Source organism: Macaca mulatta, chromosome 2 (assembly GCF_049350105.2).
Source record: "Macaca mulatta isolate MMU2019108-1 chromosome 2, T2T-MMU8v2.0, whole genome shotgun sequence".
Taxonomy (NCBI): Eukaryota; Metazoa; Chordata; class Mammalia; order Primates; family Cercopithecidae; genus Macaca; species Macaca mulatta.
Window position 1 is genome coordinate 148,712,929 of NC_133407.1, and position 17,689 is coordinate 148,730,617.

At 51.5% G+C, this 17,689-nt stretch overlaps 1 protein-coding gene across 11 annotated transcripts; it reads left to right on the plus strand.

Annotated features, from left to right (window-relative positions):
- Positions 1–1,702: 1,702 nt before the first annotated feature.
- Positions 1,703–17,218, plus strand: IL17RE (interleukin 17 receptor E). Of its 11 annotated transcripts, XM_001091270.5 has the most exons (17): positions 2,830–2,980; positions 3,181–3,355; positions 3,688–3,703; positions 4,328–4,447; positions 7,291–7,388; positions 7,631–7,790; positions 7,882–8,021; positions 9,136–9,204; positions 10,113–10,179; positions 11,739–11,914; positions 12,001–12,048; positions 12,128–12,173; positions 12,316–12,470; positions 14,800–14,868; positions 15,393–15,444; positions 15,524–15,622; positions 16,076–17,216. In XM_001091270.5, the coding sequence occupies exons 1-17, from the start codon at positions 2,904–2,906 to the stop codon at positions 16,624–16,626; spliced, it is 2,118 nt and encodes a 705-aa protein (XP_001091270.4). In that variant the 5' UTR covers positions 2,830–2,903; the 3' UTR covers positions 16,627–17,216. The 11 variants fall into 11 exon arrangements, with proteins under 11 accessions (XP_028700245.1, XP_028700244.1, XP_077849517.1 ...); XM_077993387.1 differs by lacking the exons at positions 2,830–2,980; positions 3,688–3,703 and adding an exon at positions 1,794–2,471 and having other exon boundaries at positions 16,076–17,218; XM_077993386.1 differs by lacking the exon at positions 3,688–3,703 and having other exon boundaries at positions 2,889–2,980; positions 16,076–17,218.
- Positions 17,219–17,689: the final 471 nt, after the last annotated feature.

The following is a 17,689-nucleotide window of genomic DNA, read 5'->3' on the forward strand; positions in this document are numbered from 1 at the left end:
AAATAAAATAAAAAAAGAAAACTCATTATTGGCCAGGCGCAGTGGCTCACACCTGTAATCCCAGCACCTTGGGAAGCTGAGGCAGGATAATTGCTAGAGGCCAGGAGTTTGAGACCAGCCCGAGCACCATAGCCAGACCCTGTATGTAGCCAGGCAAAATGGCATGTGCCTATGAAGGGAGGATTCACTTGAGTCCAGGAGGTTGAGGCTGCAGTAAGTGGTGACTGCGCCATTGTCCTCCAGCTTGGGTGATAGAGTGAGACTCTGTCTCAAAAAAAAAAGAAAGAAAAGAAAAAAAAGACCTCATTATTTATATAGATCTAAACCACTGTTAGGTAGAATTTGGGGGAAGGTTCTCTAACCTATTTTTAGTATGGCCAAACCACCCTTTCCTCTTTTCAGATCTTACTGTTTTGTTTGCAGAGAAGGGCTTCAAGGCCAAAAGGCATACTGTGTTAGGGTCTGTGTCAGGCAGACCCTTTTGGGTTCCAAGAACAGAGGAAGATGAGGCTGTGGGAGGGAAGACCATAGGATGATAGAGAATTGGGGCCAGGCACAGTGGCTCATGCCCATAATCCTAGCACTTTGGAAGGTCGAAGCAGATGGATCACTTGAGGCCAAGAGTTCAGGACCAGCCTGGCCAACGTGGCAAAACCCTGTCTCCACTAAAAATACAAAAATTAGCCAGGCATAGTGGTGTACAGCTGTAATCCCAGCTACTCGGGAGGCTGAGGCACAAGAATCACTTGTACCCAGGAGGCGGAGTTTGCAGTGAGCCAAGAATACACCACTGCAGTCCAGCCTGGGAAACAGAGCAAGACTATCTCAAAAAAAAAAAAAAAAAAAAAAAAAAAAAAAGCCAGGTGCTGTGGTTCATGCCTGTAATCCCAGCACTTTGGGAGGCCAGGCTGGGAGGCTGAGGTGGGAGAATCATTTGAACCTGGGAAGTGGAGGTTGCAGTGACCTGAGATTGCACCATTTGCACTCCAGCTTCGGTGGCAGAGTGAGACTCTGTCTCAGAAAAAAAAAAAAAAAAAAGAGAGAATTGAGTTGCAAGGGCCTAGCAAAAGTGCAGCTCCCTGGGCTATAGACTTTGACCTTGTCCAAGTCATTAACCCTCTGCTTCCTTATCTCTCTTTTAATGAAATGAAAACAATAATTATCACTTACCTGTCTCACAGGGTTAGGAGGATTAAATATGAAAGTGTTTTGTGAAGTGTGAAACAGATAAACTACATAGATGAAATATAAAATGACATTTATTCAATTACGCAGCACATACTTCCCCCTATGTTTCTCCTACTGCTAGTGTAGCAGGACGAGCCGCAGACAAAACTCCTCCGACACCAGATTAAAGAAGGAAGAGGTTTTTTATTCGGCCGGGAGCGTCGGCAGACTCGCGTCTTAAGAGCCGAGCTCCCCGAGAGAGAAATACTTGGCCTTTTTAAAGGCTTACAACTTTAAGGGGTCCACGTGAAAGGGTCGTGATAAATCGAGCAAGCATGGGAAACATGACTGGGGGCTACATGCATCAGCTAACAGAGCAAAAAGTTTTACAATGCTTTTTTCATACAGTGTCTGGAATTTACAGATAACACAAGTAGTTTAGGCCAGGGGTTGATGTTATTATTATTACTTTGTTTAACTCCTAGGGCCGGGTGGTGGTGCCAAGGTTGTCTGGCTATTTATCTTACTTTTGTTTCTTTCTCCCTTTACTCCTGTCTTGTGAACTAGGCAAGGTGGGGGGAGGAGGGCAGCAGGAGTAGTAGTGGTCTGCTTCCTTACTAGGTTTGGAGAAACATAAAGGATAAGAGTTTTTATCTTTTCATGAACTCAAAAAGCTAGAGGGTACTTTTAGGATAATGGGTAGGATGCAGCCTTCAGACAATGAACCTAAACACAAGAATAGAATTGGTCGAAAGCAGGCTGTGGTTAGGCCACTGAAAGGTGGTCTAGGTTGAGTTGCAAGGGGACAGTAACAATCTCAAGATGTCTTTGCCAGGCGCAGTGGCTCACGCCTGTAATCCCAGCACTTTGGGAGGCCAAGGTGGGAGGATCACATGGTCAGGAGTTCAAGACCAGCCTGGCCAATATGGTGAAACCCTGTCTCTACTAAAATACAAAACTTAGCCAGGCATGGGGCAGGCACCTGTACTCCCAGCTACTCGGGAGGCTGAGGCAAGTGAATCGCTTGAACCCGGGAGGTGGAGGTTGCAGTGAGCAGAGATTGTGCCACGGCACTCCAGCCTAAAAATAATCTCGATAGAGTGAGACTTGGTCTCAAAAAAAAGGATCTTTGACCTGGTAGGTGTGCCCCCAACTTTCTTTCCAGTGTGTGTGTTACCAAGGTGAGGGCTGAAGCTGCTCAAATGCTCCATGAGTGGGAGGAAGCTGTGGGATGATGGGGAGGGTTCCCACAAAGATGGAGCCTCGTCAGCCTTTCTCCAGCACCGGAAACCACAGGAAATCAGGTCAGTGTGTGGGGCCCGCTCCCTCCACTCCAGGGCTCAGCTATGAGCTCTGGGGCTTCCTGAGCAGGCTGTACTGACTAGTGGGTCCTTGAAGCTAGGGGCCCCTTTGGTATGGAGCCCTTTGCCTAGAAGAGCTGGACCTGGCTCATGGGTAGAGAGAACTTGGCTATAGTCCTGAGAGTTAACCAGGTGGGAAGCCAGGGTACATATGGGTTTCACGTGCATCCTAGAGTGCTTTTTTTCCTCCCCACTCTAAATGGTGCCTCAGTCACCTCTGTATCTCCAGCACCCAGTGCTGAGTAGTGCTTAAGAGCTCGACTAATTCTCTAAGTGAGGGGGTGAAGCACATGTCTGTGGGAGACACAAGTTCAACAGTGTGCTGATGGGTTGGTCAGATCTGCAGTGTGTTTCAGGAGTAGGAGGGGCTAAGAAATGCGTGCGTCCCCCAACCTGATGCTAGTCCCTTTCCTGTTACTTCTCAGTCACCGCAGGAGCCCCTTGTCTTTCAGGTGGGGGGCAGTAGGGTTTTGGGGGGCACAAGCTTTCCTCAGTCCCTCCACTTGGAGGGGAAGGAATGTGGCCTGGCTGGCTGGTTGGGATCAAGGAGGAGCTTTCAGGCAGGGCGGGGCCAGGGCAGGCTGGGGCGAGGGCTCCTGCTGGTACTGTGTTCTTCGCTGCTGCACAACAAGGCCCTGCCACCCACCTTCAGGCCATGCAGCCATGTTCTGGGAGCCCTAATTGCACAGAAGCCCATGGGGAGCTTCAGACCGTCAGCCCTGCTCCTGCCTCTCCTCCTGGTAGTCATCGACCTCTCTGACTCTGCTGCGATTGGCTGTCCCCACCTGCCCCACTGGAACACCCGCTGTCCTCTGGCCTCCCACATGGTAAGGTGCTGCTGCCAGGTAGGGACACCTGCCTAGCACAGCTATAAAGCTCCCCACTCCCCTGCCCGCCCTGTGCTACCTCTGCAGTCCCTGTGCTCTGGTGGCAGCTTCGATGTGTCCTCTACATAATCTCAAAGGGGTAGCCAAGGTCCTTTGTGCTGACGGCCTGGACAGGGTGGAGCTGGGAAGGTAAGAGCCAGAGGGTATGGGCTATTAGCTATGGGACTCAGAATTCGCTGATTTGAAGCAAAGACCCCAAGAATGCTCCTTATGGGAGTCCGTCCTAATAATAGCTCTCTCCTTTCTTTTCCCTACTGGGCCCTGTGCCTCAGGATGATAGTTTCACTGGTGAGTCGCGTTTCCTGCCCCATTGCTCCTCCCCACGCCCACTATTTCTCCAGATGCCCAGCAAGCCCTCCATTCTAATTTTCGGTTCCCAACCTGGGAAGTACCACAATATCAAGGAAAAAGTTTGGAATCATGACAAGCCTGGATTCACGTTGCAGTTCTGCCAGACTCCCGTGTGGCCTCAGACTGTGCACCTAACCCCTCCAACTAACCCTCAGTTTCTGAGGGGTAGTAGCACAGTAGAAATGATTGTACACTAAAGGCAGTGTTGCTTTTGATCTGTAAGGAGGATTAGATGAGAAACATGGGTAAATCTCCAAGTGCTCCGTATATGTTGGTTCCTCCCCTTAACTGATCCCTCACTTCTATCAGTAATACAACAATAATCCTTCCTATTTTATGGTATGTTCTACTTCACAAGACATTTTCCCATGCACTACTATTTTGATTTTTATAACAGACCCGCTTTATGAATGAGGAAACTGATCCTTAGACAGGTCCTATAACCCCCCAAGTCATACTTCCAGGATGTAAGTGACAGAGCTTGGCCTCAAATCCAGCTTGTCTGAGGTAGGAGGGACCTTCTTAGACCCTATCATTTGCTTTCCCTTCCATCTTTCCCAGGAAGTTCTGCCCATATCCCTTGCCGCACCTGGTGGGCCCTCTTCTCCACAAAGCCTTGGTGTGTGCGAGTCTGGCACTGTTCCCGCTGTTTGTGCCAACATCTGCTGTCAGGTCGCTCAGGTACGAGAAACAGGCCCTTGGGCCATTCTCAGTGAAGAGAACATTTTGAGCGACCGCCTAGGCTGAGCAAGTGGGACTTACTAGAATAGATATTTGTCTTGTTGTAACCTCAACGGGGACTTGGATTATCCTAAAATAGCACACTATGACTGATATTCATGAATCCAATTGTACAATTTTATGAAGGTATTTTTTTCAGCTGAGATTCTTGGAATTAAAAGCTATGGATTTATTGTTATTACCATTTATTTGTAAAGCAGGATCTTCTTTCTTACTCTATATTTTAATTGCTCAGCTCAGTGCCTGGTACATACTAAATGCCCTTACATTGCTTAAGAATTGGCAGTTTCTAGGCCAGGCGTGGTGGCTCACACCTGTAATCCCAACACTTTGGGAGGCTGAGGCAGGCTGATCACCTGAGGTCAGGAGTTTGAGACCAGCCTAGTCAACGTGGTGAAACCCCGTCTCTACTAAAGATACAAAAAATTAGCAGGGTGTGGTGGCGGACACCTGTAATCCTAGCTGCTCAGGAGGCTGAGGCAGGAGAATCACTTGAACCCAGGAGGCAGAGGTTGCAGTGAGCCGAGATCGTGTCATTGCACTCCAGCCTGGGCGACAAGAGCAAAACTCCATCTCCAAAAAAAAAAAAAAGGCAGTTTCTGGGCCAGGTGTGATGGTTCACACCTGTAATCCCAGCACGTTGGGAGGCTGAGGTGGGTGGATCGCTTGAGTCCAGGAGTTTGAGACCAGCCTGGCCATCATGGCAAAACCCCATCTCTACAAAAAAAAAATACAAAAATTAGCTGGATGTGGTGGTGCATACCTGAAGTCCCAGCTACTTGGGAGGCTGAGGTGGGAGGATCACCTGAATTCAGGAGGTGGAGGTTGCAGTCACTTAAGATAGTGCTACTGCACTCCAGCCTGGATGACAGTGTGAGACCCTGTCTTAAAAAAAAAAAAGAACTGGCAGTGTCTAATTTTTCTAAATGTTTGCTGTTAGAAATAATGCCACAGGGCTGGATGCAGTGGCTCATGCCTATAATCCCAGTACTTTGGGAGGCTGAGGCAGGCAGATCACCTGAGGTCAGGAGTTTGAGACCAGCCTGGTCAACATGGTGAAACCCCATCTCTACTAAAAATGCAAAAATTAGCCAGGCGTGATGGTGGATGCCTGTAATCCCAGCTACCCAGGAGGCTGAGGCGAGAGGATTGCTTAAGCCCAAGAGTTCAAGACTGCAGTGAGCAGTGATTGTGCCACTGCACTCCAGCCTGCGTGACAGAGCAAAACCCTGTCAAGGAAGGAAGGAAAGAAGGAAGGAAGGAGGGAAGGAGGGAAGGAGGGAAAGAAGGAAGGGGAGAAAGAAAGAAGGAAAGAGAGAGAGGCAGAGGCTGGTGTGGTGGCTCATGCCTGTAATCCCAGCACTTTGGGAGGCCGAGGCAGGCGGATCACAAGATCAGGAGATCCACACCATCCTGGCTAACATGGTGAAATCCCGTCTCTACTAATTATACAAAAAATTAGCTGGGCATGGTGGCGGGCACCTGTAGTCCCAGCTATTTAGGGGGCGAGGCAGGAGAATCGCTTGAAGCAGGGAGGCAGAGACTGTAGTGAGCCAAGATCGCGCCGCTGCACTCCAGCCTGTGCAACAGAGCGAGACAAATAAAAGAATGCTAAAATGAATATCTTTGTATATATAGCTTTTTCTCTGCTTAAGAAATTAATCCTGGCCGGGCGCGGTGGCTCACGCCTGTAATCCCAGCACTTTGGGAGGCCGAGGCGGGCGGATCACAAGGTCAGGAGATCGAGACCACGGTGAAACCCTGTCTCTACTAAAAATACAAAAAATTAGCCGGGCGCGGTTGCGGGCGCCTGTAGTCCCAGCTACTCGGGAGGCTGAGGCAGGAGAATGGCGTGAACCCGGGAGGCGGAGCTTGCAGTGAGCCGAGATCGCGCCACTGCACTCCAGCCTGGGCGACAGAGCGAGACTCCGTCTCAAAAAAAAAAAAAAAAAAAAGAAAGAAATTAATCCTTTCTTTTTTTTTTTTTTTTTTTTTTTTTTTTTTTGAGACGGAGTCTCGCTCTGTCGCCCAGGCTGGAGTGCAGTGGCCGGATCCCGGCTCACTGCAAGCTCCGCCTCCCGGGTTTACGCCATTCTCCTGCCTCAGCCTCCCGAGTAGCTGGGACTACAGGCGCCCGCCACCTCGCCCAGCTAGTTTTTTGTACTTTTTAGTAGAGGACGGGGTTTCACCGTGTTAGCCAGGATGGTCTTGATCTTCTGACCTTGTGATCCGCCCGTCTCGGCCTCCCAAAGTGCTGGGATTACAGACTTGAGCCACCGCGCCCGGCCAATCCTTTCTTGACTGCATCATAATTTTCAAGACTAAAGAAGTTTGACATCCTTACCCTCCTTGATTTAAAATGACTTACTATCAGGCGCGGTGGCTCACGCCTGTAATCCCAGTGCTTTGGGAGGCCAAGGTGGGCAGATCACCTGAGGTCTGGAGTTCGAGACCAGCCTGACCAACATGGAGAAACCCCGTCTCCACTAAAAATACAAAATTAGCTGGGCATGGTGGCACATGCCTGTAATCCCAGCCACTCGGGAGGCTGAGGCAGGAGAATCACTTGAACTCGGGAGGTGGAGGCTGCAGTGAGGCGAGATCGTGCCATTGCACTTCAGCCTGGGCAACAAAAAGCGAAACTCCGTCATAAAATAAAATAAAATAAAATATAAAATATAAAATAAAATAAAATAAAATCTTACTATCTAACCCTGGGCTATATCTCCAGGTAGGGGAGGGGTAATGAAGGCTAGATAGTAAGTATGTCCCCCCCTGCACAGGTCTTCAGTGGGGCTTCTTCCACCTCCTGGTACAGAAATCCAAAAAGTCTTCCACATTCAATTTCTGTAGGAGACACAAGATGCCAGCACCTGCTCAGGTACTCTCCCTTTCAGTTCCAGCCCTACCCAATGCCCCACAGGCCTTTGCTTTCTGGCCTCTCATTTGGTTCTCCAGCCATGTGAGACAGAAAGTGTGGAGATGAAGTATTCTGTCTATTACACAGCTAGGGAGGCCAAAAGAGTTTGAGCAGCTGCCACAGTACCTCAGATTCCAGAGGCAGAAACAGAAGCCAGGTTTCCAGATTCCTGGCCCGAGGCCAACCTTTTTCTCTGCCTTTAGAGGAAGCCGCTGCCTAGTCGTCGCCTGTCTGAGAAGAGCCATCACATTTCCATCCCCTCCCCAGACATCTCCCACAAGGGACTTCGCTCTAAAAGGACCCAACCTTCGGATCCAGAGGCATGGGAAAGCCTTCCCAGATTGGACTCACAAAGGCACGGAGGTGGGCACTGGGTACAATAGGAGATGGGTTCAGTTGAGTGGTGAGGTGCTAAGGCCAAGAGACAAGGCTACTGAGTCCTTCCTCTCCCCAGGGCCCGAGTTCTCCTTTGATTTGCTGCCCGAGGCCCGGGCTATTCGGGTGAACATACCTTCAGGCCCTGAGGTCAGTGTGCGTCTTTGTCACCAGTGGGCACTGGAGTGTGAGGAGCTGAGCAGTCCCTATGATGTCCAGGTATGGCGTGTCATCCCCTGTAAAAAGCCCGATCACACAGTGCTAGCAACAGAGGCCACCCATTGTACACATGGGGAAACTGAGGCCCAGAAAGGGACGGTAACTGTCCAGGACCTCCTTACAAGCTGAAGGGTCTATCATTAAGACTTCTTTGGGCATGGCATGGTGGCTCACACCTGTGGTCCCAGCACTTTGGGAGGCCAAGGCAGGAGGATTGCTTGAAGCCAGGAGTATAAAACCAGCTTGGGCAACATAGTGAAACCCTGCTGCTAAAAAAAAAAAAAAAAAAAAAATTAAAAGAAAGACTTCTTTGGACTAGACAGAAAGGGCAGAGGGCCTTGTCACCTGGAAGAACAGGAAAGGCAGGCAGAGAACTGGAGCAGACATGAATGACCATGAATGAGCAGAGAAATTAGTATGGTATTTACCCCTAATGAGAGGATCCTCAGTGTGATTTAGGCATTAAGAAGCCTTTTCTTGAGCTTTAAGTTAGTGACAAGTAAGAAAAAATAATTGTTAATTAAAAAATTAAAAAGCCTTTTCAGCTCCCCTAAGAGGTTGTACCGTTTGAGAACATAACAAAATGGTCACATCTGTCTTACCCTTCCATCTCCCTCCCTTTGTTCCTGTCACTCAGAGAATGATATGTCCCCCATTCTCCCAACCTGGGCCCCAACATCCCACCTCAACCTCCCTTTGTCATGGATGCCATTGTATACAGTTGGTACCATTTGCAGGGACTGCTGCTGTACCCCTGAGACCCTCAGCTCATCATTTTTATAACGGTGAGGATACCTCATAAGTTCACTGTGATGCTAGCATGGAGTGAATTGATTTAATGCTTCTAGCACTCACCACACACCCTGGCATAGAGTAGGGCCACAATAAAGGAATGTATTCCCTGTCTCCTTCCCCGCAACTCCACCTAGAGTACCTAGAGCTAATGCTTAGATTACTAAGCAGACAACCTTTGAGAGATTTATCAGAAGAGGTATCTCATATAAGAGGAAAAACAGGGTGTGTTGGCCAAGATCCCAGCGCTGTTCTGCCCTTGTCTGTGTGCCTATGCTCTTTCTCAGGCATCTTTTGTCTTCCCCTGTTGTTTCATCCACAGAAAATTGTGTCTGGGGGCCACACTGTAGAGCTGCCTTATGAATTCCTTCTGCCCTGTCTGTGCATAGAGGTGAGCAAAGGAAAAGGTGTGGGCTGTCCATGGCTCTGCTCCTAAGTCGCCAAGGTGGCACAGTTGGTCAAGTATATCTCCAGTAAACTGGGTTTAAAAAGGACTGAGTGTTCCTGGCATGCTTAGGAAGAGTGGCAGCAGCTTGGCTGTGAGCCACACACGGGGTCAGAGGTGGAAGGGTGCTGCTGAACATTGGACCTTCTTAGGGTGATTCCAACCTCAGCCCCATCCAAACCCAGCTTTCCCTGGCCCAGACCTGGCCTCAGCCCACAGAGCCAGAATAGGCAGCTGTCATCGCTATGTGTTCTGAGGAGTCGAGGAAGGAGTGTGTACATGGCCACTGCAGGGTTCCATATGCCCCCAAAAGTCTTGCCCCCTCTAGGCCTCTGTGGCAGTCCTCCTTTTCTCTTTACAAGTCTAAGGAACATATCAGAAAGTTTTCTATGGACTAGACAGAAAAGGCAAGGGAAATTGTCACCGGGGAGACCTAAGGGAGGATGATGGCAGAGACCTAGAGCCACGAGCAATTGCCAGGGTGGACAGCAGGTGGGCATGTTGGCATTCCAGAGTCAGGAGCTAACACAGAGCACTGGGTGCCTTGGGGATGGCTGAGAGTGGAGGCCAGAGAAGACCAAAACTGAGGAATGCAACCTCAGGATTTACTTCTTTCTGGGGATAGTTCTCTTTAGGAGGAAAGGAATTAGCCCCTCACTTGCTTATCCCTCTCCTATGCTCTGGAGTTCCTCCCTACCCTTGCCCCCACCCCACATTGCCCCCTCCCACTCGGTGCCTGGCCAGCTCAGGCAGCTTGCGTCACAGTAAGGTAAAGCCAGAATGAGTTTTAGGTCTGAGTGAGATTGGAAAAGCCATTCCTCTGACCCTCCCCACCTGCTCCCCTGTCCCCCTAGGCATCCTACCTGCAAGAGGACACTGTGAGGCGCAAAAAATGTCCCTTCCAGAGCTGGCCGGAAGCCTGTGAGTGCTGCTGACATGCACCCTTGTGCACATACATTCCCTTTCTCTTTCTGTCTCCTACACACACATGCACGCACACACACACACCACACTTCACACGTTTGCTGGGGGAAGCCCCCAGAAGGCATACAGGTACTTCCCTGGAGTCAGTGAGGAAAAGGGCTGCCAAGTCTACCAGTCAGCTTGCCAATAGATCAGAGAGCACTGAGCACTGAGGCACTGTGAGAAGTTCAGAAATAGGAGGCCTAGGAGATGGTGTCCTAAAACGATGGGCCAGAAGACCCAGTTCCCATCCCAGCTTTGTCAGTTGTTCTTCTCTGAGCCTCACTTTCCTCATCTGTAAAATCTCAATACCTGCTCTGCCGTCAAAGCGTTTGTGAAGCCTGAGTTAAATATTACATGTGAAAGTGGCTGGTGATGTCTGAAGTGCTGTATGCATGTTGTTCTCAAGGAGAGGCAGGACACTCGGACACAAGTGAATCGCATAAAGCAGCCTACAGAACTTACAGGGCAGGGTTATAGTTAAGGTGTAGTAGGGCAAGAACTCCGGAAAGGGAGAAGCCCCAGAAGGGCCATTGTAAGCAGAGAAGGCCTCTTAAAGGGAGTGGCATCTGAGCTGGGGTCAGAAAAAGGGCAGGATTTAGACAGGAGAGATAGAAGGGGAAGACATTCCTGGTTCTGAGAGGACCCTAAGCAGATTTTGAGTTGGAGGAGAAGCAAGGAGCTGGCCAGAATGGAGGCCTGGGAAGGAGAGAAGAGAGACCCTGGATAGAAAGATAATGAAGCCAGGCACAGCGGCTCATGCCTATAATCCCAGCACTTTGGGAGGCCGAAGCGGGCAGATCACCTGAGGTCAGGAGTTTGAGACGAACCTGGCCAACATGGTGAAACCCTGTCTCTACTAAAAATACAAAAAATTGGCTAGGCATGGTGGTGCGCGCCTGTAGTCCCAGCTACTCGGGGGGTCAAGACAGGAGAATTACTTGAGCTCGGGAGGCGGAGGTTGCAGTGAGCCGAGATCACACCACTGCACTCCAGCCTGGGTGACAGAATGAGACTCCATCTCAAAAAACAAAAACAAAAAACAGAAAGGTAATGAAAGGGGGCCGGGCGTGGTGGCTCACACCTGTAATCTCAGCACTTTGGGAGGCCGAGGTGGGTGAGTCACAAGGTCAGGAGTTCATGAGGTCAGGAGACCAGCCTGGCCAACATGGTGAAAACCCACCTCTACTAAAAATACAAAAATCATCTGGGCTTGGTGGCTCACACCTGTAATCCCAGCTACTGAGGCATGAGAATCACTTGAACCCAGGAGGCAGAGGTTGCAGTGAGCCAAGATCGCACCACTGCACTCCAGCCTGGGAGACAGAGTGAGACGCTGTCTCAAAAAAGAAAAGACAGATAATGAAAGGGATGCTCATTGATTGAGTACCTGTTCAGGCCAGGAACGGTACTGGTTACTTTTACAAACATCATCTCCTGCTGCCCCCAGGATGTGGGTGGCAAGGTGGGGCTGAAGCAGGGCTGACCCTCACCCACTGACCCTACCACCTGCCCAGATGGCTCGGACTTCTGGAAGTCAGTGCACTTCACTGACTACAGCCAGCACACTCAGATGGTCATGGCCCTGACACTCCGCTGCCCACTGAAGCTGGAAGCTGCCCTCTGCCAGAGGCAAGACTGGCATACCCTTTGCAAAGACCTCCCAAATGCCACGGCTCGAGAGTCAGACGGGGTGAGGACAGGTTCCCCCAGGACCAGGGTGGGCAGGACTGGGGCCCAGGAATTTTCTCCCTGATGAACTCTTCTCTCCTCCCACAGTGGTATGTTTTGGAGAAGGTGGATCTGCACCCCCAGCTCTGCTTCAAGGTACAACCATGGGTGAGAAGAGATGTGGGGTAGTGGGTATTGCCTGGAGCTTGCTAACCTGCATTCCTATATTTCTCAGTTCTCTTTTGGAAACAGCAGCCATGTTGAATGCCCCCACCAGACTGGTAAGCCAATAAGTGACCTCTGCTGGGAACCCCTGCCCCATTTCATCCTCACCCAACTGTGACCAAGCTGAACCCCAGCCCAGCCCTGAATTCATCACCCGAAGCCCAACTCCTATCAACACCCCCACCCTGCCCCAAACAGGGTCTCTCACATCCTGGAATGTGAGCATGGATACCCAGGCCCAGCAGCTGATTCTTCATTTCTCCTCAAGAATGCATGCCACCTTCAGTGCTGCCTGGAGCCGCCCAGGCTTGGGGCAGGACACTTTGGTGCCCCCTGTGTACACTGTCAGCCAGGTATGGCCTCGCCCCCACTAGGTCCTATTGCTCAGAGCACAGCCCTCAATTTCCTTGTCACCTCATTGAGATAGACCCTGGGAAGGCAGAAACAAACAAATCCCTGACTTCTACCATCTGGTTTACTTTATTTACGTGATCAGCCTTTGTTCAGCTGACTTGCTGACAGTAGATTCCTCAAGGGAGCATTTTCCTTTTTTTTTTTTCTTTTGAGACGGAGTCTCGCTCTGTCGCCCAGGCTGGAGTGCAGTGGCACGATCTCGGCTCACTGCAAGTTAAGGGAGCATTTTCTAATCCTTTCAGTTTCTGAATTTACAGGAATAACAGAGGCAAGGGACTGGCCCTCCCACATTCAGGTGTTCTCTAGCCCAGGGGTCCCAATCTCTGAGCCGCAGACCAGTACCCACCTGTGGCTTGTGAGAAACCAGGCCACACAGCAGGAGGTGAGTGGAGGGTGAGCAAGCATTGCTGCCTGAGCTCCACCTCCTGTCAGACCAGTGGCTGCATTAGATTCTTATAGGAGCGCAAACCCTATTGTGAACTGTGCATGTGAGGGATCTAGGTTGTGAGCTACTTATGAGAATCTAATGCCTGATGATCTGAGGTGGTTTCATCCTGAAACCATTCCCCCAACCCCAACCCCTTCAACCTCTGTGTAAAACTTTTCTTCCATGAAACCAGTCCCTGGTGCCAAAAAGGTCGGGGACCACTGCTCTAGCCTAACAAAACAACATTTTATATTGATGCCCTCCCTTGAACCCAGCTGTCCACTACCACTACTCTCCTGCCTCCACGAGGCACCTGTGCAGAAGTTATCTATCCCAGGAGGCAGAGCCCATGCAGCTGACAGGCTCTGCACAATCCTGTAAACTACTGACAAATTTCACCTGTTACATGACTAGGAGCACTTTATCAGACTATCTTCCATGTATCTGATATAAAAACCACAGTCAAATACACCCTTAATACCACAGCACCAAGCTGACTAAGCATGACTAGCACTTTCAAACAGTTATTTCTTAAATGCTCACTTGCAGCTTATACGTTTGTTTTGCATTGTATGAGGGCTCCCAAGCAGACAGGTGATAGTAACACGGTATATAAGACCAAGTCACGCTTAAGATGGCCAGGTGCAGTGTCTCACACTTGTAGTCCCCACTGAGGCAGGAGAACTGTGTGAGCTCAGGAGTCCAAGGCTGCAGTGAGCTATGATCATGCCACTGCACTCCAGCCTGGGTGACAGCATGAGACTCGGACTCTAAAAAAAAAATGTTTTTAATTAAAATTCTGTCCAATTTAGTATGCATTGTTCCCACCCTGTAGCAGGCTCTGGGAGATACAAGAAAAGTATATAACACAGTTAAGGAGTTCACAGACTAATAATAGCTGTTACCAATACATGAATATACATTGCAGTTTATTTAAAAAGATATTCATGTGCATATACCCATTTGATGCTCTCAATAACCCAGTAAAATAAAGATTATTATCCCTCACATAAAAACCAAGAAAGTAGGCCAGGCGCAGTGGCTCACGCCTATAATTCCAGCATTTTGGGAGGCTGAGGCAGGCAGATCACCTGAGGTCAGGTGTTTAAGACCAGCCTCACCAACATTGCAAAACCCGTCTCTACTAAAAATACAAAAATTAGCTGGGCGTGGTGGCGTGCACCTGTAATCCCAGCTACTCAGGAGGCTGAGGCAGGAGAATAGCTTGAACCCAGGAGGTGGAGGTTGCAGTGAGCCGAGATTGTGCCAGTGCACTCCAGCCTGCATGACAGAGCGAGACTCTGTCTCAAAAAATAAATAAATAAACATAAAAAAATAAAAATAAAAATGAGGAAAGTGAGGCTTAGGAAAGAGAGATAACCTGCCTCCATGCAAAGACCACACAGTTAGGGACTACAAAGGCAATAGGTAAGCCTGAACCCAGGTCTCCTGACCCTAAAACTTACATTCTTTTCAATGACATGTTGTGATACCTCTTCAGCTGTGCAGGAGAGTAAAGTAAGGCAGCCTTCCTGGTTTGTGAGCTGCTAGAGGACAAAGACAATGTCCGCACCCGCCTTCTTTCCTCAGGGCTTGGCACAGAGGACATACTCAGAGTCTGTCTGTTTGACAAACACCTGACTGCAGCAGGAGCTGAACTCTGGGAAAGATCAGTGTGAGCCGGAGTGGCTGAGGAAGCCTTCTTGTCAGAGGTGGCACTTGGCCTAAACCTCGTAGCACTGGGGGTATGGTGGGGAGGAATAGCAGGGGCAAAGACTCAAGGCCAGACAGGGCCAGATTCACCTCCCTCAGGAGAGCCTTTCTGATCTTTGTTTCTACAGGCCCGGGGCTCAAGCCCAGTGACACTAGACCTCATCATTCCCTTCCTGAGGCCAGGGAGCTGTGTTCTGGTAAGGAAACCTACTCTCACTCTACATACAGAGCCCTGGCATCTACTCCCCTGGTAGCACTCACCCGTGGAAAATCCATTCTGCAAAAATGTTTGGTTTGGCCAGCACGGTGTTTTGAATCGAAATTACTTACCGCCATTTACATATATAAACAAAGCTGGATTTCTGACTTCTGTTGAAAAATCAGAAAAACCTAGTGCCGGGTGTCCGCACTCTGGCATGGTGACAATGGCCTGGAGCTCAGCGCCGTCTGATTGTTTCAGTCAGGGCCTGTGCTCTCCAGGTGCTCACAGCAGCCCTGGTCAACTTTGAGTTTACTTTTCGAGTTTGGCCCCTGTCACACTTGAGTTTGCCACCATTGCCCTGTGCTGTGCCAGGCCAGGAGCTGGAGCAGACACAAACCCACCTGGGAAGAATTTCCTAGCCAGTGGGAACTCCCCTCTCCCCCAGCTCCACACTTCACTCAGCTCCCTGGGGAGGAGAATATGCCTGGTTCATAGGGCTGGGGAACTCTGTGCCCTCAGGTGTGGCGGTCAGATGTCCAGTTTGCCTGGAAGCACCTCTTGTGTCCAGATGGTGAGTTCTTGGGGAGGGGGAGGTAAGAGGGAGGCTGGGCACTGAGGAACTGGGCTTGGCCTCACCCTGCTTGACTCAGTCTCTTTCAGACGTCTGGGGCTCTTGATCCTGGCACTGCTGGCCCTCCTCACCCTACTGGGTGTTGTTCTGGCCCTCACCTGCCGGCGCCCACAGTCAGGTAAGCTCACCTGGGGGTAACCTGAGTAGTCAGACCTGCCCAGCTCCGAGGCTAGCTGCCCCCTCACCCTCCCCTGTCTGAGCTCTTTGCACTGCACCCAGTCTCTTGTTACCCAGGCAGGGATCCTCAGGCCCCCAAGTGGGCAGGAATGGTTAAGGCAGGGCAAAGGGCCCTCTGAGCAGATTGTCACTGTACTAAGTCTCTGGACAAAAGGCTAGTGGGGCAGAAATCCAGCCTGCGCTGTACTCAGCCTGGAGCCCTAGCCCTCTTTTCAGAAGGGGTGCCTTTATCTAATTAGCCCATAGGCTAGGGCTGCTTTTGGTACCAACCCCCAGAGCAAACAAGGGGCGGGGCCGGAGAGGCGAGAACCTTCGGTATCCGGAGAGGCTGGGGAGGAGAGGGCTGAGTAGTCTCTCAGCCCCCACCCCTTCATCTGTTGCTCCCCGCCACTAGGCCCGGGCCCAGCGCGGCCAGTGCTCCTCCTGCACGCCGCGGACTCCGAGGCGCAGCGGCGCCTGGTAGGAGCGCTGGCTGAACTGCTGAGGGCAGCGCTGGGCGACGGGCGCGACGTGATCGTGGACCTGTGGGAGGGGAGGCACGTGGCGCGCGTGGGCCCACTGCCGTGGCTCTGGGCCGCGCGGGCGCGCGTAGCGCGGGAGCAGGGCACGGTGCTGCTGCTGTGGAGCAGCGCCTGCCTTCGCCCGGCCCGCGGCCCCGACCCCCGCGCCACGCCCCTGCTCGCCCTGCTCCACGCTGCCCCGCGCCCGCTGCTGCTCGCTTACTTCAGTCGCCTCTGCACCAAGGGCGACATCCCCCCGCCGCTGCGCGCCCTGCCTCGCTACCGCCTGTTGCGCGACCTGCCGCGCCTGCTGCGGGCGCTGGAAGCGCGGCCTTCCGCAGAGGCCACCAGCTGGGGCCGCCTCGGTGCGCAGCAGCGCAGACGGAGTCGCCTAGAGCTGTGCAGCCTGCTGGAACGAGAGGCCGCCCGACTAGACCTAGGTTGAGCAGAGCTCCACCGCAGTCGCTAGTTTCTGCGGCCGCAATGCAACGGACACTGGCTAGAACCCCGGAATGAGCCTTAGACCCTGGAATCCTTGGGGTGCCTCGAGGACGACTGGCCGAAAAGCCTTATTCCCTGCCTCACAAGCCGGAAGTCCCAGCCCAGTCCCCGCGCGCGTCCCTCTTCCTCCTCATGCTTTCCCTTGACTGAGAGCTCCTCTAACCCCTGTTCTGATGGGGGAGGGCGGTCTTCCCACTTCCTCTCCAGAACTCCAGAAAGAGCAGTGTGCTTATGCTCCAGTCCAGGCTGGAGAGGTTGGGGACGGGGTAGGGAGGCAGGAGCCATGTCAGTTCTGAAGGAGGTGAGGGGGTGTGGGGGGGCGGGGGACAGCTGAGAGAAAACCGCCTTGGGGGCCAGGGATTCCCTTTCCACACTGAGGCTCTGCCCAGTGGGAGAGAGGACTCCGGACCTAGGAAAAGAGGCTTTTGGCTCTGGGTGTTAAGGACAATGGGAGTTGGGGGTGGGATGGGTGGTTGCTGGCGGTGGGGACCAAGATCCGGAAAGATGAATAAAGACAAACATGACAAACTAAAAAACACAGTGTGCTTCTCTAGTGTGGCTGAGGAGCCTGCCTGGGGGGTATGTGTCAGTATGCTGGCCCAAATCCTCCGTGTCTACACCACGTGGCATCCGTCACATTCTTACAAGCAATGCCTCTGAAAGCAAAGGACGATGGGGCAATCTCCTTGATCCCCCCAGTGATTCTTACAAGAGGAGAGAGAAAAACAGAGCCTTTGCCAGCTGGTGTGTCCATCATCACAGAACCGGCCCACAGCAACAGCACAGATGGGACCCCTGTCTGCCAGGCTCTGGGTCCTGGGTTCCTTCTACTCCCCATACCGCATTTCAGCAGGCAGTGGTGAAAAGCCCACTTTGTGGTGCCCTTTGGCGGTGCTTTTAGAGCTCCTGTCCCACAAAGGGTTACTGAGGCCCAAAGAGTGTGTGAGGGGACCGAGTGTGCCTAGTAAGGGGAGACCTAGTGGGCCCAGGACTCCAGGGCTGTGTCC

What these genes read in the sequence shown, in the direction of transcription:
- IL17RE (XM_001091270.5), top strand. Translation starts at nt 2,904, where the DNA reads ATGCGTGCGTCCCCCAACCTGATGCTAGTCCCTTTCCTGTTACTTCTC. An exon ending in GGCCAGGGAGCTGTGTTCTG is followed by an intron (nt 14,869 to 15,392) that starts GTAAGGAAACCT and finishes CTGTGCCCTCAG; the next exon opens with GTGTGGCGGTCAGATGTCCA. An exon ending in GCACCTCTTGTGTCCAGATG is followed by an intron (nt 15,445 to 15,523) that starts GTGAGTTCTTGG and finishes TGCTTGACTCAG; the next exon opens with TCTCTTTCAGACGTCTGGGG.